At 40.3% G+C, this 24,237-nt stretch overlaps 1 protein-coding gene across 1 annotated transcript; it reads right to left on the bottom strand.

Moving 5' to 3' along the window:
• On the bottom strand, positions 1-24,237 carry LOC123971301. The gene is made up of 23 exons (XM_046050019.1): positions 23,846-24,237; positions 23,317-23,341; positions 21,888-22,026; positions 21,567-21,755; positions 21,301-21,466; positions 21,009-21,151; positions 20,529-20,725; positions 18,249-18,384; positions 17,934-18,153; positions 17,765-17,837; positions 17,143-17,395; positions 16,836-16,979; positions 11,435-11,577; positions 11,091-11,232; positions 10,782-10,970; positions 10,461-10,626; positions 10,187-10,329; positions 8,665-8,864; positions 6,808-7,041; positions 2,369-2,490; positions 2,215-2,287; positions 2,013-2,082; positions 1-1,923 (listed from the first exon to the last, which is right to left on the bottom strand). Exons 3-23 carry the CDS (start codon positions 22,017-22,019, stop codon positions 1,567-1,569), a joined length of 3,492 nt encoding a protein of 1,163 aa, XP_045905975.1. The 5' UTR covers positions 22,020-22,026; positions 23,317-23,341; positions 23,846-24,237; the 3' UTR covers positions 1-1,566.

Below are 24,237 nucleotides of genomic sequence, written 5' to 3'. Positions count from 1 at the left end.
TTTATTTTAACACTTGCACCTCAAATAATATTTTTACATTGCATTAAAAAACATGACAGAATGAACAGATAAGCATGTATGCTAACCGCTAGCTTTTTCAACAGGTGTTAGGGTGGCTAGTAACAGTGTGGCGACATGAGTTTAAGTTATGGTGGCTCACCATTGCAAAACAACCAGGTGAGAGAAGAGAAATATCAATATAAAATATGACATTGATAGTTACTACTTAATTTACTTATCATATAGTGTTAAAGTTTAGACCTATAGGTCAAAAACACGGTCCCTAGTTTCACAGCAGTCAGGGGAGTGCTTTCATGAAGACTCTTCAGCCAAACGGTGTGTGTAGACCTACGTGCAGGGTGACATGAACACTTCAAGTGTAAAAGCCAGGTTCAATTCCCAGAATCCACAGAAAACAAATTTCTGTTTTAAAAACTGATCGAGTTTGCCCAAGTTTAGTGGGCAGTATTTGCACTGACCATCAAATGTTTCATTCACATTCATTCATTTATTCAAACTTTACCTGAAGGATTCTGTACGGTTCAGACCGTGATAAATGTAGATTGGTTTAGAGAAAGATATACATTCTTCGGTGCAGGTTTAAAGGGTGTGGCAGAGGAGGTCAGAGGTCAGATGGAGTAGGGGTCCGACCAGGAGGAATCTTTTCCTCATAGATCTTTTCTTCGGCTTTTTCTGGACCTCACTCATCTGATTTTTTTCTCTCTCCCTCCTTCTCCCCAAGTGTCTTCTCAATCATTTTCATTTTCAAGAACTTCCTCTAGCTTTTCACTTCTAAGGAGAGCATCCCTTTCTGTCTTCTTGTTTTTAGAAAGCTCAACCAGGAGGACACCAATTCATGGTTTTCCTCTGCCCTCTGATTTTTGAGCAGTTGTTTCAGGCTTTCGTTCTCCGAGTGTCCTAGCAGGATTTGGTTCCCCAGGTGTCACAGCAAGCTTTGGTTTTTTAGAAAGCTCAACCAGGAGGACCCCCAACTCATGGTTTGCCGCTGCCCTTTGATTGTTCATTGAGCAAGGCCACCTTTTCTTTTACCAGTGTAGATATCTTCTCCTTCTCGCCCACAAGCCAATGAAGCTCAAGCTCAGGGATCTGAATCACACCTTGTTACGTCTTCTCAAGGTAGCTCTCCATCTGGTCACTGGTTTTCACAGCAGCACCTTGCTATAGTTCGGTTGTCATGGTGGGTTGTTGTTCAGGAGTCACAGCAGACTTTGACCCTTGGAGTATCACAACAGGCTTTGGTTGCTCTGGTGTCAATGCAGGCTTTGGTTCTTCAGTCTACAGCCCCTTCCACCCCCAGTGGGTATAATTACACGCTTCACTTTGTGTATAAAACAACTGTTTTCCAAAAAGTTTTATTTCCTTTAACTCAGATAATTTATGAAAGCTCTCATTATGTCTAAACCTCTCTGTTCAGAGTATAAAACCATGTTTTCTTTCCCCTTGGAATTTTAAATTCTTGGACACATGTTTTCTTTCTGCATCAGTTATCCTCAATTCTGGATTTTCTACATGCTGCATTGTAGTGAGCAGGTGACTCTGAAACTGTCAGTAGTCCCTCATGAAAATCTTGCACCTGTCCAGAATCTGACCTGCACCCTGCAAGACTGGAACAATTTTTGCAGCATTTTTAGACAGCAGCACAGCCACAATCACAATTCCTCCATATGTGAGCAGCTGGGGAGAAAACAGGACCCATGACCTGCTTCCCCGTTCTGGGACCACTCTGGTTCTGAAAGGCTGAGCCACCCGCTCCCACTGAGTGAGGATAGCATGACGGGCTCCGGCCCACTGTCCTGGCCCAGTGAGACGATACTGATATGGCGTACAGGGACCAAAGAAGACCTTCACCCAGAGCACAGGATCTCTCAGGAGTAGTCTTAGGAAGTTTGGTCGAACGCCTACCTGTGATTGGAAGTCTATCATGGTGCTTGTGTCTTACACAAAATTTGCAAATGATAACACAATTTTATATTTAACTGAACAGAACTGACCTCATCAGCCATGAAATCCAGGTAAGGGATGTAATCTACCAGGCGAGCCGCCTGCCGTGGGCAGCAGTAGCTGAGAAAACAAAAATAAGGAGTGGATTCTTTAGTGTCATTATTAGCAAGACATTTTAACTGAAAGTTTGCTTTCTACAGGAAGAGCATGAATGATCTGCCTGTATCTAAAGGACATCAGTCTGAAGTCTACCTTTTCATGTTTCTCTTCCTCTCAGACTCAATGACCTCCAGCATTTTCTCCTTAGATGGTAAATGGCTCAAACCTTAAAGATAAAACACACCAACTAACATTTTGCTTCTGAATCCTGTGTCTGTGTGTCCATTTAAAACTTGAAATTGTTTACCTGCAAAGACCTTTACAGCCCACCGCGTCTGCATTTCCACAATGGGCATGAATGGTCCTTTTTGCTGTAAAAGACCCAAGACGGCCAGTGTGGGTTGTGATAGAGACGGAGGAAACAATCTCCTGAAATTTTGGAAAAAACTATAAGGTGATCCGTGAAATTATATACATACATATTATAACATAATTAAGATCTAGAGAAGCAAAATATATACATGCACTATTTTTTAATAGTTATCAGCCCTTCTGTGCTAGACTTCTCATTATAAGCCATTGTGATTGAAAAACTTCATAAAATATTATTTTTAATATAATTTTGTATTCAAGCTATTAATAAAAACGGAAATTACACATTTATTTGTCAAATATTTTGTAAAAAGGAATTTCAATAAAACTATTAAAGGAATAATTTGACATTTAGGGAAATACCTTTCTGGCGGAGAGTTAGATGAGAAGATTTATAGAGGTGGTATTATGCTTTTTGGTTTTTCCCTCTCCTTTATTGAGTTTATATCTTTTTTTTTTAGATTTGCAAAGTGAAAAAGTTTCAAGTCCAAAGTCCAAGTTCAGCAGCCAAATTCACACAATCACAATTTTAAGGCATGTATAGATTAAAAGCCTAGTCAATATTCATGGTCAATGATGAATAAGTATGGTTGATCAGCATTGTTGCTGACATCATTGCCTAAATCTGGAGGCCTGTCCAGGGTATCGAGGTGTTGGGACCACTGGGACTCCACAGATGAATTAATTTGTGTAACATAAACTGAACCTTGTATGAAACTGAGCCAGGGTCTAACTTTGTGAGGACAACGAAGAACAAAGCGACCTGTACAATGGAATCACCACGAACAAGTAGCACACCAAACCAACTGACTTCCTCTACAGACTGGTAATACAACGCGACTTAAGTAGGTATAGCATAGCTTAACATTGTACTTGGCTAAGCACTGGACCGTTTTGCTTTTGTCAGTGTACATGTATTTGATGATTTGATTTATTAAGGTTTTATTGTTGTGATCGTTTAATGGTTAACGTGGGGTTCTTATTGTAACCGTAGTTCTCAGTCACTGCTATATTAATGTTTGTAACGTTATGCTCCATGCAGTCTTTGCATGCTAAGTAACTCCTTTTAACTTGGCACAGTTATCCGACACAGATCTCTCTCACACACACACACACACACACACACACACACACACACACACACACACACACACACACACACAGAGTACCAGTAAAACATTTCACATTCACTTTAATGAAAGAGTGTGTGAAAACTTTTAACTGGTACTGTACACCTCTAATTTGGCAACACAACCAAACACAGCGGAGAGGAACTTAACATGCTTGCTTTCTTCTGACCAAGTGTATTGTAACTATAATCACAACATATAAGAAATGTTTCAATTTTTTTAAAGAGATCACATACTGTCAGTAGTTTAATTAAGATTACTGTAATGTGTTAGCTTTTGTCTGTGTTCAAGTCCAGTGTGTTGTGTTCTTTATAAAGAGGACAACATTATGATAACACCTTCTCACTAATTCAAAATACATGCCTTTTTACTCCCTTTTAAAAAATGTAAAAATTAAAAACATTGTAGGCTATAGCCTCCATCTCAGTGTGTCATCTCAATCTAATGGCTAATATAGGAGGATACTCCTTTTTATCTTCATGTAGCCATACTTTTACACTTTAAGATGCGGAAAAACTGAAAATATGGGTGTGGCCTAAAAGTGTGTGAGTCTCACGGTCAGTGCGTGACCCTTGGCAGCCATGCTAGCAGTACCTCTAAAGCTCACTTATTAACATGCAAAAACAACAAGTTGTGGTTTTACAGGAGGTAATGTGCTTGACTATATCCTATCTTCCTGAAGGCTCTGCTGGTTGCCTGTCTAATGGTGACAACAAGAATCCAACAAGTGATAGCTCCAGGCCAAGAAATAATCTGGGCTCCAGCAACTTATTTAGCTTACCGTACTGACATGAGAATTGTGCTATATGATGTTTACAACCTCAGTAATTAAGTCCTGAGTTTCTAAGAAGCTGTTTACATCTGGCTTTAACATGCATCCTCGCAGATTGACAGCTCGAAGTACATCAGTTCACAGTTTGTCGTATCTCACTTCCCCACTTTATATGCTAATAAACACATACATTTCCATTTGCAAACACCAAATGCGTTAGAGTTTTCAACCTGAATTTACTGTTTATCACCACTAAACTAGAATTAGGGTTGAAAAATTATAAACACCGCCTGAGCGGAGTGTTTCTGGGGGTCGGGCCTCACTTATTACTGTACAAAAACACAACGTTACAACTTTATTCACTGATTTTGGTGAAACCTGGGTCATATTTTAAGGAGAAAATATTTTCTGGTATGGTATTTCTGCCTCAACTGATTTGCTAGTTTCCTGATGGACATATGGCTTCACTTGTTAAGTTAAAACTACTCTAGCTAGTGGTTACTTTAGCAAAAAGTAAAGCTGGTCTTCTGTCCAACGGGAAATTCGCTGGAAGTTGAGTCAGGAGGACATCAGACAGCATGTTTTGTGTGTATTTCATCCACGAGAAACAATTTTGCCTGTTGTTGTGGTATCTTCATGTTGTTTTGCACTTTACATCCAATTATGCAGAGGTTCTTGAGTAGGTGGTCCTTCAATGTAGCCAAGGACATATTCACATACATAGTGCTAAAAGAATGTGACGATATGCAACCCAGATCACTTCCCGACTGGTCTGAGCGATCTGATCTCGATGCGTCCTCTATGCTTTATTGGGTGCATTTACACTTGTACTGTGTAGAGTTGTCCACAGGGCTGGACAGGTAATCTGGCATACCGGGTAAATGCCTGGTGGGCCAACGCACCTTTGGGGCCGGTGTAATGTCAATGATGTATTTAAAATGTAAATGGTCCGTATTTGTATAGCGCCTTTCTAGTCTTTCTAGTTGACCGCGCTTTTACACTACATCGCATTGACCATTCACACACTGAGCCTAAAGTGCAATTTATACTTCTGCAACAAATCGATGGCATAGCCTCTGCGTAGCCCCCTACCCTACCCTTATGTGCACCTCCTCAAACTAAAAGTCGAGGCGACACGGACTGTAAGCACTTGACCCGTGCTTTTAAGTAACTTTTACTAGTGGTCAAAACGGCGGCTGTAACACGGTGGATCAATATATTTGACCACCACAACCCGAGGGAAATGACTCGTTTCACTATCAGAATGTGATCTATTCGGATCTACACGGATACAGTTTTACCCCCCTTCACGTTAGCGGAGGGCTAAACTGGAAGTTAGCCTGCTCGGCCGGTCAACACAGTGGACGCTGTAGCGCTACTGCTGACAAGCGTTTGGGGGTGTAATCGCAGAATGACGGGGACACCAACGCACGCAAGTATAAATGCATGGCTATGTGCATAGCCTACGGCGTAGGAACGCAGGAGTATAAATCAAGCTTTAGTGCTCAAACAGAAACTAACGTTCACACACACTAGTGGAACAGCCACCAGGGGCAATTCGGGGTTCAGTATCTTGCCAAAAGACACTTTGACATGCAGCCTGGAATTGAACTGTCAAACTTTCAATTAACGGGCAACCAGCTCTACCTCCTGAGCCATAACTGTTTTTTGTTTAAAAATGGGCCAACGATTGGCCCATAAGGCAGCGGCCCATTGGGTAATTTTCTATACTGACACTGGCCCAATCACATCTCTTATTATCTCCCACCTCCTCTGTTCTCTGTTTCTTACTTTTTGAAAGCATTTGTTAAAAATGTTCTGAAAAATAGCTTGCACTAAGAAATGTTTATTGGCACAGTAAGCCTGCAATGCAATGTAAATATAGAAGAAAACTGTGTTGTTCAATAAAAAGTAACTTAAGCTAAAAACGATAATAAGCTTCTGATTACTGAATTATATTCTATTCTATTTTTATATTCTGAATTGTCACCTGCCACCTGAATTTTGTGCTTCCCTGGTGCAGAAAATATTCCCAGAATGCAGGAAATCAAGTGTTTAATGCTCAAAATCTTCTGGGGGAGGACACCCAGACCCCCCTATATTTCAGCAATACATTTTTTTTCTAAATAGTAGGCCTATTAATATATATTCTTGTCTTGTTGTCATGGCCCCAATCTTGTGCAATGTTACGTCTCATGGGCTAATAATGGCCTCTAATCGGAACCCTTAAATGGAAGGATGGTGTATTGGTGGGAAGTGTCCGACTGAATTTGGTGGGCTGCCTGGGCCAAAAATGCCAGGGACGATTTTTTTTGTCCCAGTTCAGCCCTGGTGGTCCACTTGTGATTGGATCACCCAAGATGTTAATGCCAGGTGTAAACAGGGCGTAATTTGGTGATGTGGAGTTTCAATCTATCGTCATTATATAAACATTATCAGCCCTACACAAAACTCTTGCCATCACATACTTACTTGTACAATGTCAACTCCCTGTCAGGCCCCTCAAATAGCACAGGAGGCAGGAATGGGAGGTTTACGTTATAACCTGTACAGAAGACCACAGCGTCAATGTTTTCTTCCACAGTGCCATCTTCGAATACAACTCCAGAGGCCTCAAAGCCTTTCAGATTGGGTTTTATTACTACCGCTCCCTGAAGGATTCGACCAGGAAGGTCATCATTGATCGTAGGTCTTCTTTCCAAAGGTCTGGGAAAGAAATGAAATTATAGGAGTTAACCAAACTTAACTTGGTAGAAAGATTGTCACATTCAAAATTAAACCATTGTTTAGCAAATTGTCTTGTACTAACGTAATTTGATTATAACTGCACAGAACCTGTTGCCCAGCAGAATCTACAGCTGTTCTCAACATGATTTATACTGATTAAATGTTGTCTTTGCTCACCTACTATTCCCACTAAAAAGGACTAACACAGGGTGAGAGCCAACTCTATCCCTAAGTTTATTGACAGTTCTTTTAAATCTGCAGTACGGAATGTTTATCGCTCACTGCCGATGTATACTCATGATGTATACCGACAGATGAGCTCGCCCCACGATTGTGTCCAGAAGTGGTTACAAATATACAGAGCCATGATTTAGACAGAGTAAATGTAATAGCTACATTGCCTACTGCCTGATATTTTACAAATCTGTCCAAGAGCAGCAATGCAAAATCTGCGTCTGCCCTCAATCCCTTCTCTTCTCTCAATGTTGTCCAACAAGGAAAAGCTTTGCCATCGATTGCTTTCTTTTATTTGACTGTAATCAGTCCTCTGAAAGCAAAGTTTCTTTTTTATCATCAGAAACTTTTCTTGGACACTTCTCAGATTTTTCTGCCAAAATCCACTTTGCTGTAGCCTACGCTGTTGTTATGGTTGTTTCCCCCCTTCAGCTTTGGCAAACTAATCATTGCTGCTTGATGTTGAACACATCACTACCGATCTGCGAGCACGGTAATGCCGCCACAGACACTGGATTTAAAAACTTAGGTATACTGTGAAATACAGAGTGAAAGGCTTAATAAGCTTTGTGTGAACTCATTTTACAAGATCTTGAATGTAACTGTTGTTCATTTATATGTAAAAGTTTAACAATGAAGTAACACAGGAAAGCCAAGTCTGTGTTGTTTTTTAGTGCAGGACGCAGCTTGTTGACATCAGCAATGTTTTTAGCGATGCAAGTGGTGTGGCTCAATATGGCAAAGATAGCGATATTGGTCTGTCGATCAGTCACTCCAACACGTTGTACCAGGCTGAAATATCTTTGTAACTACTGATGGATTGTCATGAAATATAGTACATATTTTGATTCTTATAATGATTTTGGTAATCCTCTAACTTCTCATCAAACACCACCATGAAGTAAAAAATGTATTTTTGTTCAATACTTTGGTTCATGACTAAATACTCTACTGTACTGGGTTTAGGGCTAAATAGCAAATGTTTGCTTTTCGCTAAACTAATATGGTGAACATTATACCTGCTAAACATCAGCATGTTGCAATGCTGACATTAGCATTTAGCTCAAACTCAGAACATCGCTGTGCCTAGCTAACCTCACAGAGCTGCAAACATGGCTGTAGGCTATTAGTCTTGGTTAAATGAAAATTGAAGAGACTGGGTAGGAGGAAACCCATGCAGAAAATTCAATATAAAGATGGGAGATAAAATGTACATTTCATACAGAGAGCATTTACTGTAGTGAAGCTTAAGTTGACAGTGTTCACTGTGCTACCCACCTGATAATTTACATATGATTACGGTATAAAAGAATAAATTTAATAGGAGCTTTAAGAAGAACAGACATCATCCAGATCAAAATGTGTTACCTGTATCTGGGCTTCAGGCCATACAGTGTGTGGTCACATTTTTGGTTCACTGCTCTCTCTACTGCCCAGTTGACCAGAGTCTTGGGAAGAAGCAGTGTGAGGATGTTGTTGAACCTGGTGATAACTGTCAGGTCCAGGGGAAGACCATTACTGGACATCCTGCCAATCACCCAGCCTCCTTGTCGCGTGCTGAGAAATGTCTATCAGAGAGAGTAAGTAGGCTGACCGTGAATACTATGTATCATATATCATATTATTAGGACATATTCTGTTGGTGTGATATGCTTGTGAACAAACACAAATAATATCGTGTAATATGTCATGTCAGCAACTTTTTTCTAAAGAAACCTTGCTGATGTACAGAATCAAGTCAAATCAGAAAGATTACTAATTTTACATTTGTTTAAGTGCAATGCAAGCTGCAAGAAGCATTGGGCGGGTCCTCGCACGTGTAGCGAGTCAGGGAGTGCTCTCAAAAGTCACGTGTTTCGGACGCTGCACAAAGGACTTAAACATCACTTCCTTTGTCGCCCATGTGGCACTACTGTGTGTCAGTAGTTCTGAAATTAGACCACGGAGCCCCATTTGATAAGATTTTGTCCCAGGACCGCCCATCTCATAGGATTTTGGCTTTTAGACGTTTTATTCCAGAAAGTGTATGAAATCCATGAACAAAAAATTCATGCCTTCGGTCACTATGTTCCTTATGGATGGAATTATAGTGAAAATAAATTGTTCCCCTTTTTGCTGGGGAACCAATGGAACCCCCTCTTTGAGAACCACTGGTCTATGTTATGTCCCAGTATGTTAAGTGTGGAACACCGTGAAAAATGTTATTTAAAAACGCATGATTAGTGTCACACAGTTATCAAGCATGAAAAGTTTGGTACAGATTTGAGCATGCACAGTAAAGTTACAACAACTTCCTGTTTCATGGCAAAGCATGGAACATTGCCGCCACGCCACGGATACGCTGTTGAAGGAAAACTCACGCTTTACAACATGACATCACCAATACGTTAAGGGTTTTCTGAGATATCAGTTCCGAACTGAAGAAGTCCCTTGGATGAGGGACGAAACGTCTTCCAGTATCTTCAACCAAGTCCGGGTTGCCCTTGACTTTACCTTTGTTGGATAACTATGACCTGGATGACTGAGAATCTTCACAGACATTTTTCTGAGATAGTTTTGAAGTGGTTCATCACAGCATAAAAGTAGTCACTTTCTGTTGCCAGGAGGTGGTGCTGTGCCAATTAGTGAATATTTGCATGTAGATATGTTCAGGGCGGGACTCTAATCAAACATGGAAAGTTTGGTGAAGATGTGAGCATGCACAGTAAAGTTACAACAACTTCCTGTTTCATGGCAAATCATCGAATTTGGACGCCACCCCACGTCGACCCTAATAACTAATTGATGATGCATAAATGAATGGATTGGTTGAAAGCACACAATTCTGTCATCTGTCTCAGGTCCCCTGGTTCTCTGCCAAACAACAATGAAGCTTCTTCTCTCGTCTTACCTTCTCTGCAGATCTACTAATTTCCACTGCAATGTCTCCTCCAGTATTGCCAATGCCAACCACCACCACCCTCTTTCCTCGACAGGTGTCTGCATCTTTATATTCCCAGCTGTGAAAACACTTGCCAGAAAACATCTCATATCCTGGAGAGATACAGATGATGTAACAAATCAAGGGAAAATAAGAGTTCCTTGCGAGAATGTGCCGATGTAAAGTAAATCAACCCACTTTACTCCGTCATCAAATTCCGTAATATATCTATTTGTTTACCGACCTGGAAAGTCTGACAGGGGTAAGGCCGGATGAGTGTTATGGCCTGAACACACCAGAACTGCATCAAAGATGTGTCTCTCTTCCTCTCCATCCCTGTTAATGGTCACAATGTCCCACTGACCGGACAGAGAGAAATCCGGCCTTTGTGTAACACTGCTTACTGTGGTCTGAAGCATTTCCACAGTCACATCACACACACACACACACACACACACACACACACACACACACACACACACAAATAACTTAGACTTTACATAGTATGTTGTAGAAATGTTTAGAAAAGACAGTGACACTCCTAGCACGATGAAATGGGAATAACCTGGAAATTAATGTATCTGAGCAGGTCAAAGTGCTCAGCATAGAGCCTGAAGTACTGCAGCAGCTGGGAGTGGTGCATGTAGTTTGGATAGTCAGCAGGCATGGGAAAATCACTGAAACACATAATCTCTTTGGAAGTGTTGCACACCAAGGAGCGATAGATGCTGGATCGCTCTGACTCAGGTGACTCCTGTGGACACAAAGGAAAACAAGACACAGAGCTGATAAAATAATCCACTTTTCTGTCATTCTGACCTGTGACAACATTAATTTGCTGGATGTTCTTTAAAACAGTGCCCCTCCCACTCACCTTAAATCTCCACAGGCCGCCAATGTCATCACTGCTTTCAAAGCAAACCGGCTCCAGACCCTCCTCAACACAGCTCTTGATACAGACCAGACCAGAACTGCCTGCTCCAACTACTGCCACACGTCGGACCATCACTGAGCACCTGTGCAGGGAGGGACATAAAGAATCAGAAACTAAAGCAGAGACTCAAGGGGCCTGTGGCAGGGGATCCTGACCACAGTCCTGTGACAGTAACATCTCTCTGCTAAACAACCTCAATAATTTATGTTCATGCTTTGAAGCACGAAGAAAGCCCAACAGCTCATCTACTTCCTCTGCAACTGTAGAGAGCAACTGCCCCGTACCAATCAAGGCCCCCTTGTATTGAGGCACAATCGTAAGTATCCTGACCAACTCCATCACTGTGTAGTTTGGAAGCTGCACTGAAATCCCTGCAGCGCTTTGTGAGTGCAGCAGAAAGGATCACTTGTGCCTCACTCCCATTCCTCTAGAACATCTACGGCACCCGCCTAGCCCGCAAAGGAGAAGGTACCAGACCGTCCGTGCCTGCTCCACCAGACTGAGGAACAGTTCCATCCATCTTGCTGTAAGGATGCTGAACACTTTCCCCTCCCTCCACCCTGCCCCAAACGTCTAAACTGCTAATCCCCCACCAATCCATATCCAGCACCAGCCACCTTACTATAAAGAACAGCAAAAACTTTAAATAATAACTGCTGCTTTTTAACTTTGCACTATGGATACTCTATGGACTGATTCTGCACTCTGTTTTTCTTCTTCTGAATACTCCCAATCCATGGCAAAGTCTCTAAGGTGCACAATATTGATTGTGAGCTAAACTCACAATTATTTCCTCACCGCTAAATCCAATTGTGAAGTCTAATATAATTTTCCACTGCAGGCATAATACACGGCAGACGAGTGTGTGCGATGCAGCTTTGCAAAGTGAAGCAATGTGGTTCCTTCAAAACTCCCCCACTATTTTTCTGAGAGTTTCTCTCATAAATGTATAAATACAATGTCAGAGAATATATTCAAATTTTTAACTTGTAGATTTGTGATTATTAGTTTCTCGTAAATCTACCACTGTAATCTTGGAAATTCTTTCCCCCTCCCCCCTGGCTGCAATTTCTTTATTACAATGGACATTATGGGCTGTTGTACCTTTACATCTTAATGACATTACATATAAAAGAAGAGCCCATAAAATACATTATATAGAATTAGCCTACAATAAGAACACTGTGAAGATATAATTACAAATTTACTCCATGCGATGCCAACAAGCCTCCCTGGCTTTGTCGGCTGCCACGGTGTTAGATTGAGCCATTAATTTGTCTTTAAACACCTCATATCCAGACACTATCAATGTGCATTCTTCTGCAGAAAATACGGAGAATGCGCCGTTGTGAAAAAGCTCTGCCTGCATGGCCGAAGACGCCCCTTTTCTGCTAACGCACACCAACTCCAATTAAGTTAAAGAGGTGGTATTATGCTTTTTGGCTTTTTCCCTCTCCTTTATTTTTGTAGTCCATCCTTTTCCCAAGTCTGTCCCTAGTCTGACAAGCCCTCAAAAACACCAGTGGAGAAACGCTGAGCTGCAGCACACACTACCCCTCTCCCTTCCAAACACTAGCTACCCTGCCTGCAGTCAATGGACATAAAGTTGTCACTGTGATGTAGAGACAGAGCTCAGATAAAATTTTATGGATGAAAGATACATGTGTTACAGATTAATAACTCAACTCTCTGAAACTCTTGCTCCAGTCTATGTTGCCAAGCTGTTGTAAGGGGATATACAGCTGAACCCAAGCCGTGTTTACCGGCTTCTCACGACCCGCCCTACTCTGCCTCTGATTGGCTAGTAGTCCTTAACTAGCAACTGCGCATGTACAACTCCCAACAAAGATCATGTAGAGACAAGATGCATCACTCCATAGCTAAAACGAAGCAGTCAACACACAGGGTGAAAAGAAGAACTGCAGTAATGTGCAGTATGACAAAAATATGGTGTTTTTTGAAAATCATTATTTCCCTAATAAAACACAACAAATTCAGCAAATACTCTAGACATTACAAATGCAAAGTCTACAATTTGCTTTCAGCATTGATTTCAAGTTATTATTCATTACTTACAAAGCCCTGAGAGGCCTTGTCCCAAGTTCTTTATCAGATCTTTTATTGTACTGTCTCTTTCCACTCCCTGAGACCTTTCGGACGCGTCATTCCTGGTTGTTCCAAGGTCCAGACTTATACTCAAAGGTTATGGAGCCTTTGCAGTTAGGGCTTCTAGACTTTGTAATAATGCTCTGCCTGAGGAGATCAGGGTGGGAAACTCTTGTCTCGTCTTTTAAATCACTTTTGAAAACCCCCCTGAAAATGTTTTGTGACAGTTTAGTTCCTTTAGTAACTATCCTTGTTTTAAATGTGTTCTGTTTTTAAAGCACTTTGTAAATATTTTGAAATGTGCTATAAAGGCATTATTTAAATTTATTATAATTTGCTCAGTAAATATTATATAAATATTACAAACATTAATTAACTGATTTTGTAAACCACCAAAACAAGAAACTGTATATATCAAGAGGAGAACTGTTCTTTCTGTTAATAATCCACCCCTTATCTTCTTAATACGAGCATTTAACAATAATGGATGTTCAGAATAACATTAAAGCATTCAGCAACTTTTAAGTGTTAGACTTCTTTAATAGACTAGATAGACAAATGAGTAGATGAAACAGAGTGAAGGACTTTCTCATTTTAAACTCTAGCACAGGCTCTTTTCAGCGCAGACACAAAAATAGGTCTCTCTCTCTCTTTATTGACGACAATAAACAATACTTGTTGATTTCTGAAAGACTGTTCTCACCTTCTCCAGTAAGCTGATTATAAGTCCGTGCAGCTGCGATTGGACATTAAACAGCCTCTAAGCTCACATGAACTGACCTGTTGCTTATCACCTAATCAGTTAAACAGTACTGTGGGGGAGGGACTTTAACCCTGTTGGGTGGAGCTGAAATGTCTCCAAATATTCTGTAATAAACAATTTAAATTAGTATACATTTCCTTCACAAAACCTACTCACAATTAATCACATATGGAAATGCTTAAGCTTTATCATTGTTGTACTGCTGGCATCAGTGGAAATTCACTCATACTTTGGTTACGCAGTAAAGTCTTGGTACCTGTAGAGATCTTCTTACTGCCCTTTCTGAGGAATGGATTTCACAGGCCACACCGTGGGCAGAGGACTCATATCATGACATGCACTGTTGATTAAAGGTACAATGTGTAAGAATTGACACTCTACACCTGTCAAACTCATACTCCAAAAAAATATGGGGCAGCATATCACATATCAGTTTATAACTGCTATTGACTGCTGTTAGCTAGTTAGCTCAGTTAGTCAGCTAACTTAATTGGTACCTGATTGGTTCACTTATGAAGTAACATGCAAGAAAACGGTCCAACTTGCTGATAGATGCCAGAAGTATTTGAGCGCCAGTCTTTAGCTAGCTAACGTTAACCAAAGATGAAACGGCAAAACAAATTTGCTCCCTTCATGCACTTTTTACACTGTCACCTGACTTCCTGCCTTTCTGGCAACAACACATCTTCTTGTAGTGCCCATGTCGTTTCCACATTGCATCTTAAAAGCTCATGTACACACTGACGTCGGAAAAAATGAATTCCCAACCCAGAAAAATGGGACTATCCAAGGAGCATGTGAATGCACTATGTAACATATGACCAAATTAATTCCACCCTGAACATTGCCAGAATAAAAAAAAGTAATGATGATAAGAATAAATTGAATAAATATTTACTTTTTTGTAAGAGCCCTGTCGCTTTCTAGTGGACAGCTACTCTTGTGTTTGGTTGACTGTTGCATAGTTAACATGAAATGACTCAATTGTGTGCATGCACGTCTCTAAACAAATAGCACAATACCTCTGTCTATCAGACTATTGCCTCTTGAGGCACAAGTGGTACAACACAACGGGTTAGCATGCTAACTTCAGTAGATACCTCTGCAACACAATATCTAGACATCTATGAAATAACGTCAGGACTGTTACGTCTTTGCATTCTGTTCATAATGGTAGTTGATTTTTTTAATGTTTTTTATTAAAATTCTGGCCACATCTTACACATAGTACCTTTAAATAAATTTTCATTTCAACCATTAACAATTTTAGATTTTAATGCATTATTATAATTATTATTAAATTATATTATTTCATGACTTTTCTACACCAAGAAAAGACACAAGATGGTGTAAGATTATGTTGTTTTGATTTTGTTCTGTGCTGACTTTGAGACAATAACAAAACTGTTGATTGACAGATTTGTCAAACTTTATTTAGAAAAAAGTTGGTTATCTGCCTGAAGACAGTTTGCTCCAGAAAGATGTAGAGCGTCTACTCAGCTAGCCGTCTCGCCACTCCTCACCAACATAAATCAGATTGGAATGAACGTGTCTCGAACAGCATCACATTTCAAAAGGCTCTCAGGTGGTTATTGTGAAAGTCCGACTCCTGAAAAAAGCTTCAGTTTCGCTGTTCCACTTAGTAGAAAGAAGCAGCCAACAGGATCAACTTTCTGCACAGTTAAGCTTGGGCAAAGGAAACTGACACTTAGCATTAGCCACTATTAACCACTACCACACAGATACACACATTAATATGGGACTTACTGAATTTCACTATACACAGGGACATTCATATACTGCTTAAAGGGCATAGTTTATTTTTGTATGAAATGTGTCACATTTGACTCTGTTTTTGCTGAGCTGCAGTGATAGTAACTTTATACTATATATAAAGAGTTGGTAACAAAGTTTAAAAGGTCATAGTTGCAAAATACTTAATATGATTTGGATACTTTCAAATATTTCAATCTCAGACTGTTGAAGCTCCAGCTGAACAATAGACTGCATTTTTGCACAAAACAATTGTGAATTTTGTCCCCCATCTCTTACCTTAGAATCACATGGATCAATGCACAGCCAATATCGAAAGGGGAATTGAATATAATGCTCAATAACTCCTATGATGCACATACTGTGTAAGCATTGTGTGTTTTTAATACAGCCTATGAACATCTTTTAATCAGATGATCAGTGACACAACATGGCTACTGTTAACTGAAAATAGGACACATTTTTGTAATTTGGTAAACGGTAACTTCTTCTTCTCACTTCAGACAGAGAAAAAACATAGGTAAGAAACAGGTCATCACACTATCTTAATAGTGACAATGTTGCCAGTACATTACTATCAATCTCGTTAGAGTGCTGTAACTTGACAAAACAGTCCATAACATTTAGCAGGTGATGCTTGATGCTTCACTAAAAACCGGTCAAGTTGGCGGTAGTGTCAACAGTGCGGTATGTTAATGCAAAATGGGTTATGGTTTGTAATCACAAGGTGTATAAGGAGTGCTTACACAACAGTCGCAAATATGGCATCAATGACTTCTTCTTTAGCAGTGGCATACAGTTGTGATAAGATTGTTGTTGTGTTATAGCACAAGCTTCCCCGTAATCAAAACCAAAAGAGATCAATAAACTAGACAAAGACTTGTTTTGACTCAAAGAAAAATACAGTGACAGATATCTGGTCTTCTCTGATGATATCTCCTGCTTCAGCGATATTTCCCAAGTGATGTGGAAACTGTAAATATGGACAGGGTTAGAAGATTAGACATTGGATTCCTGCTTCAGCTTGTGCAGCATTTTTAGACTGCTTGTGGACGGAGCTTGGACAGGAGGCTGGGGATGGTGGTTGGGCTGCGAACATGGACGTAGTAGACCGCAGCTCCTCCGGCCATGATGGTTAGGCTCAGCTTAATCAGGCGACCAGTGATCGAAGCCTGTTGTGCATCCAGCTGGAAGAAACGGGAGAAAAAATTATGTTCAACATGTCTAGACAGCTGTTCAGTCATACTTGATACCTGCTAACTTTTGGGGGGCTCTGACATGTGTGCTGTACATTTAATCATGGAATATTGCCAAAGTAACACAATGTTGAAGAATGTGTTTATTTCAAACCTGTCTGGTTTTTAGGGGCTGGTACATGCGGTCAAACTGGGTGAATATTGCCCTGCGGGCTCCCTCCCATTTCCCTGATCCAATCAAGCGGTACTGAAAGGATGTGACAGGTCCCCACAGAAGTCTCTTAAACATTGGGTAGTCTGTGAAAAAGAGCCAGAGGAGGTTTGGCCGGACTCCAATGTCCCCAGCTAAGTCGTCCATGTAGGCAACAAAGTCCACCTGCAGGGGTGTCAACTTTGACACAACGTAGCTGCAAGAAGGAAATATCAGAAATGAATGATTTCCATTTAAAATGAATGGAGTGACTCAGTAGATTTCACCTTTGGACAGAGCCAGGCTAGTTGTTTCTCCTAGTTTCCAATCTTTTTGCTAAGATAAGCTAAGCCAGGCGGCTGTTGGTGGTAGCTTCATATTTACAGTATAAGAATGAAAGTGCTATCAATCTTCTCTTGTTATGCTCATCAACAAAGCAACTACACATATTTCCCATAATGTCAAACTATTCCTTTAAATTTAGAGAGCTTGGATTACACCAAAAATAACTGTTTTTTTTTCAAAGATAACATCAGTAATGTCAGATACAATAGTAATGAGGCAAAGAAATACTGAAGAGCTTTACTTTTTGTTGATTTCCTTGGTGTCTTTCTCAACAGCCTTTATCATGGCCTGGTTTGAGGGTAGCTTTTTATGTCCTGAAGAGCAAAAGACAGAAAGCCAAGGTAAACGTCTTGATTGTGTGTTGAGTGTTTGATTAAGAGGTGTCTCAGGGGACCACTGTTTTTTCTCACCTTTGAAGACATGTGTGACCCAGCGGGCCTGCATCTCAGCCTGAGGCATAATGGCTCCATCAGAATGGATAAAACCCACAATAGCCAGAGTGGGATGCTCCAAGTTGGGAGGTAAAACGTGCTTGTACAGACCAATACGGTGCCCAGACTTGTACATGGCATTGCTCGGCAAGTAAGGAAAATCATAGTTGTATCCTGTGGCAAACACGATCATATCCACCTATAACAAAGATGACATAAGAGCTATTTTGCTTGAAGTCAACAAAAACGTATATATTTAATGCATATAATTTCATTTAGGCAAAGTTCTCTGACGTTTTCCACAAGGCTGCCATCATCAAACACCACTGTAGATCCACGAATCTCCTTGATGTTTGGTTTGACAATGACTGACCCAGACAGAATCTTGAAAGGCAGGTCATCATTGATCACTGGGATCTGACTGAAGAGTCTGTTTTTAGGGGCAACAGAGGACAGGGGAACGATAGAGACACACTGATACTATTATAAAAGACAGATATTCTGAAAACTAGCAGCAAATCAACTTAAGTGGTGTTTCCATTATTGTGGGAAAAAAATGCTTTTACATGCCTCCTTCCTTTTTTTGTATGTGGTGTGTTTTTTCTCGTGACCCTGAGCTGCACTGACACTTCTCATGTTTGATGTAAGCTACCAGTTACGCTACATTTTAAGATTATCAAAGGACTACTGCATGTTTCAGAATTTACAGAACTATATCACCATCATATGCACTGCTTTGTGAGGCTGTATTTTTAGGCACAGTGGGGCTTCAAGCTAAATCAGCATGTTAACATGGTCTTATTGACAATGCTAATTATGATAGTTAAGCTGGTAAAATTTTTAGTGTGTTCACCATCTTAGTTCATTGTGTACAACTGAGGCTGATAGGAATGTCATTTGTTTTGTGGGTATTTAGTAATAAAGTATTAGAAAGATTTATATTTTAGCTAGGTGATGGCGCTAGAGGAAAAGAGTATCACCAAAGTTATTAAAATTCATCCTGAGGGGGACATGAATGTTTGTAGCAAATGTCATGGTAACCCATTGAATAGTTGTTGAGAAAGTTCACGCAAAACCACAAATCTATGGAAGCCCTAAGCGGCCATCCATTCAAATATTGTTTTTACTCCATTTTCACGTGATTACCGGATAATTATCTTGTGATATCAAGATAATGAATGTTGCTTTCCTGTAAATGGGTTAATTTTCTCCTGATCTCGAGATAACAAACCATAGCTGAATACGGAGGTCGGCAGGTCAGTTTCTTTAGGATAATTTCAAAAAACTTTTCAGTGTCACTGGTTAGCTAAGTTGGTGGAGCATAGGACTCGTAATCAAGAATTGTGTGTTCGACTCCTGCTCTTGATGATTTTTTTTCTTCTTTTGTGTGTTTTTTATTATCCTCTTCAGCAAAGTTGTTATGAAGAGATTCAAGGGTACCTAATCACACAATTCCAGACAGCTATTTCAAAGTGTCTGAAATAGCCATAAGGAAATGTGTAATGTTAAATGGATGAATGAATGAGAAGTGGATGAATTTCTCTCTCTCTGCCTGGGAATGATGGGGAAATGAAAAGTCCATCGGTTGATGAATGTGGACCAATCGCCGGGATGCACACAGTCTAGCATGTGCTTTATTGGGAGCATGTTGAAACAGTCTCTTCATAAGAACTTTGTTGAAGAATATTATGAAAAGATAAAAAGGAAAAAAATTGGTCTTTAGTGAAGATCAAACACACAGCCCAAAGACTATAAGTCCTGTGCTCTACCAACTGAGCTAACCAGTGACACTAAAAACCACACCCATCATGAGAAAATTATAAACATTCATTATCTTGAGATCTCAAGATAATTATCCCGTTATCACAGGAAAACAGAGTAAAATATCTTTTTGAATGGATGGCCGCTTAGGGCTTCTGTACAAATCAACCTCATGGTTGGGCTAGAAGGAAAGTCTCTGAGGATGAGGATCACTAATGTACTAATGTTATGGCCCATCAAATAGTTCTTGGGATATTTCAGCCTGGTTCAAAGTGGTGGACTAAAAAAATAAGTTTCTGTTCACAGTGTAGCCTAAACTCAGATTGCCAGTTGATCAGAAGATAAAATGACAATAACAAAGCTATGCTAGTGTCTTTTCATCATCTATCCAATATCATTACCCACTTATTCGAGGTGCAGGGTCAAAGAGGACTAAAGCTTTTCCCAGCACACATTGGACAGCACGGAACATGCTACCAGGTTATTTCAGGGCTGACACATGTAGACACACAGTCTCCTATTTACATAACCTACATGTCACTGGACTGTGGGAGGAAATCACACCACCCAGAGGAAACCCATGAGAAGCACAACGAGAACATGCAAACTCCATACAGAAAGGTTGGTTATAATGAGAGAAGGAACAGACAGGGAGTATGCTATTGCAGTCTAATCATATTATTTTATCGCATTATAAGATATTTTGTACTGCAAAGTGTAATGCTGAAATGTGATTGACATTAACACAAGGACACAATAAATGCATTCCAAAAAAACAGGATGTTGGTACTGAGAGAAACAGATGAACCCTACCTGTGTTTGGGTTTGAGGCCATACATGGCATGATCATACATGGAGTTGATTTTTTTCTCGCCAAGCCAGTTTAGAAAACGCATCGGCAGCAGTTTGAACAGGATGTGGACAAAGCGTGTGTTGAACATGTCCACTGGCAGGCCGTTGTCAGAAACCTGACGGATGACCCAGGCACCACTACGAGTGCTCAGATACACCTGCAGAATGAGAGAGAGAGAAACAGGTATGAAAACGTGAATATTTTTTTACCTTAAGTCAATACACCTCACCGCTTCACTGAAAATCTGTTTTTAATTGGATGCTGCTGCTGAACCTATACATAGAGTAGTGGGCTACTTTGAAACTGCATCTCTCTTTTGTATCTTTGGTTAGAGGGACTAGGACGTGAGGAAAACAAGCCGTTGTTCACTACAGGGACACTTAAAACAAACGTAATGTGTGCAAAAGGAGGAATAGAGTAATCAGAAAAGACTTCCCAACCTGCTCTGCAACTCTGCTGCCCTCCACAGCGATGTCACCTCCTGAGTTACCGATGCCGATGACCACCACTCTCTTCCCGTACATGTCTTCAGGCCCCTTGTAGTCCCAGCTGTGGAAGTATTTTCCTTCAAATGTCTCAATTCCTGCAAAGGAGCAGAGTTATGTCTTCATATAATGTGTTACTCTTAGAGGCTAGGAGCAAGGAGTGAATATGCTATGTTTCCCTCATAAAACGTGAAACTCAGCCTCATATTAATGCAAGCATGGGAAAGACGTCTGTAAATGTCTTTACCTGGGAAGTCTTTGAGTGGCAGGTTAGGGTAATTGAAGTGACCCGAGCAGCAGATAACTGCATCAAAGACATGCCTCTCCTCCTGTCCATCTCTACTCTCGGTCACCACATCCCACTGACCAGTACGTGAAAAGTCTGGTCTCTGTCTGACACTCTTCACTGAGGTCTAAAATATGTAAATGATGAATGACAGATTTGTCTAGAAAATATTGATAAAAATATTGAATGCACCACATCCTCATTTCTGCTCATGGGGATTTTGTTACCTGGAAGTGAATATGTTGCAGCAGTCTGAAGTGTTCTGCATACATCCTGAAGTATTGCATGATTTTAGAGTGGTGCATATAGTTGGGGTAATCAGCAGGGATGGGGAAGTCACTGTAGCACATCATCTCCTTCCAGATGTTGATGGTGAGGGAACGGTAGATGCTGGCTCTGTTGGGCTCCGACACTTCCTGCAGAGAAACAAATGTGAAAAGAACAATGGTTGTAAGATTGACAGCGACTTAATCATCCAATTTCACTTGATTGGCTTGCTGCATAAACACAAAATGGTTGTCAGTGTTTTTTCCACAGTGGTGACCTGCCTTGAACTTCCACAGTCCGCCCATGTCATCGCTGCTTTCAAAGCAGGTTGGCACCAAGCCTTCATCCAGACAAGCCTTCATGCTGGTCAAACCACATGGGCCCGCCCCGATCACTGCTACTCTGTGCACCATGATGGAGCTGCAACAGGAAAAAAGAACAAAGTAATTTGGGGTGAATTAGGATTAACACAAGACAAGTACGTTTTGGTACTGAAGGAGAATTATTACACAGATAATGCAAAGTCTACTGTATCAGTTTATACACGTGTGTAGACATCACAATACTGACACATATTTTATATCGACACAGATATACACACACACACACACATACGGTGGAGTCGGGGTGTGATACAGTGACGGGTGTACATACTGGCTAACTATGCATTTGTTATTGTCTTTCTCATGAACTATTATGAAAAACATACATTATTGATTTAAATAAAGAGTACCTAATATCAAAAATCAGATAGAAGCATATTATGCATATGTGATTCAAGAGAGGGGCCAGTGGGGGGAGGGGGGGGGCACCAGCAATTGTATAATCTCCCCACCCCTCTCGGCCCCCTCGTGGCAGGACCCTCGAGTTTGAGAGGTTGTATGAATGTGTCTGTATTTTTTCTGCTGTCTCCACTAAAATGTATGGATTCAGGCAGCCACTGGTCACCTTTCAAGCCTTATAAAAAGACAATTATCTTATACTCTAAAGGGAGATTTCAGGCTATTTAAGGACAATCTGTTATAAACCTTGTTCTCTTCTCAAACGGGTTTAAAATATTTATAACCAGAAAAAGTAATGTACTTTACATTACAGAACTCTTATGTATATTCAGCGACCCTTCACCCTTCAATCACAGCTTCTGTCATAAAACTTCCTAGAACCAGAATCAAGACCAAAGGTGATTTTGCTTTGAGAGCACTGCAACTTCGACCCTTTGGATGAAATCTACTCCAACTCTGTGAAATAATTTAGGTATCTGTTGAAACCTCATTTTTACAACATTTCTTTGTGATACTATTTTGAAAGTCTATGTTTATAACATGTTTTAGAGTTTTGAACTAGGCCTATTGTTTTCCAAAAGTTTCAATCTCTCTATTGAAACTGTGCAAATACAGTGCAAATACTTTTGTATCTGCAACTCACTTTTGAGCTGTTACTATTATGCTCTAATTGTTTAAGTGCATGTGTGGAAACCAGTCCCTTTCTGAAGATGCAGAGCTCAGAAATGTAAAATCAATTGGCTGACTTTACATCTTATACACTTGCCATTCATATAATTTTTGCACATTTTGGTTAACAAATATGCTGTTTGTTTTATGTTGCGATCATACAGGTTAATGATTTGCAATTGTAGATAAATATGTAAATATGAATATAAATACAAGTTGTCTCCAGTAAAATGCAAACCAAAGATATCAGCTGTCTTACCTTGATCCTTGTGTTGGCTGTGTGTCTGGAAAGAAGGAAGAAAATCATCAGAGCGCTGACTTTTATACTGAGACAGTGACCGATGGCACGCTTTCCCTTTTTTTTTTTCTTTTTAAAACACAGGGTTGAGATAAGCAAATGTCTTCTTTATGATCGATTACAAAAAAATCCATAGCCAGTGCAACTCTTTAATTTATGCAAATAGTCTGAAAATGTGTTATTGTTGTTAATAACGACTAACAATTTACTGCAAGTACAGTAACGTTACATTTTATGTGGGGGCGGTGTTTGCGCTGATGGCTTGATAAAGTACAGCAATTATCGTCTGAGTGCGCTTGGCAGCCTGTGACCTCTTCAACCCCGTTATCATCAGTCGAGCTTTTACACAAGTAGCCTAAGTCATGTTAATTTGACTTTTAATTATCAAAACACATGCACTTACTTTTCAAAAACGCAGCCAGTTGCGGGACAGAGTCTGATTTGCCAACAACAAAGCCAAGAAAAATATTAGGCTACTTTACTTACTTACTTTTCAGTAATCGTTGCGGGTTTCATGTGTTTGAACCGGTTTGAATAGAGAGTTTGTAACACTGCAACCCGACTTGGAGTGGAGCTGTTTGTGTGGCCTCAGCACGCCTGCGCCAAAATAAATGATTGATGGTGCAGCTGCCAGTTTAATTTGGACATACACCGCTGATGGCTTGAAAATGTACACTGTGTGAACTTGTACGGCTGCAATTAGGCCTATATAGACCGTACAAAAATACTTCGAAATATTAAAAGCGCAAAAAAATGCTTGAAGCAACAAGTGATGTGAAAATGCCTTTAGATGGAGAGTGACTGGTTTTGTAATTGCGCCTATACTGAATATGGGCTTATAAAATAATAACACGGAGGATCCGTTGTCTGAACCGAAACGGG

The sequence above is a fragment of the Micropterus dolomieu genome, linkage group LG05 (assembly GCF_021292245.1).
Source record: "Micropterus dolomieu isolate WLL.071019.BEF.003 ecotype Adirondacks linkage group LG05, ASM2129224v1, whole genome shotgun sequence".
Taxonomy (NCBI): domain Eukaryota; kingdom Metazoa; phylum Chordata; class Actinopteri; order Centrarchiformes; family Centrarchidae; genus Micropterus; species Micropterus dolomieu.
The sequence above is the reverse complement of the archived record's forward strand: the minus strand, read 5'-3'. Positions and strand labels throughout refer to the sequence as shown.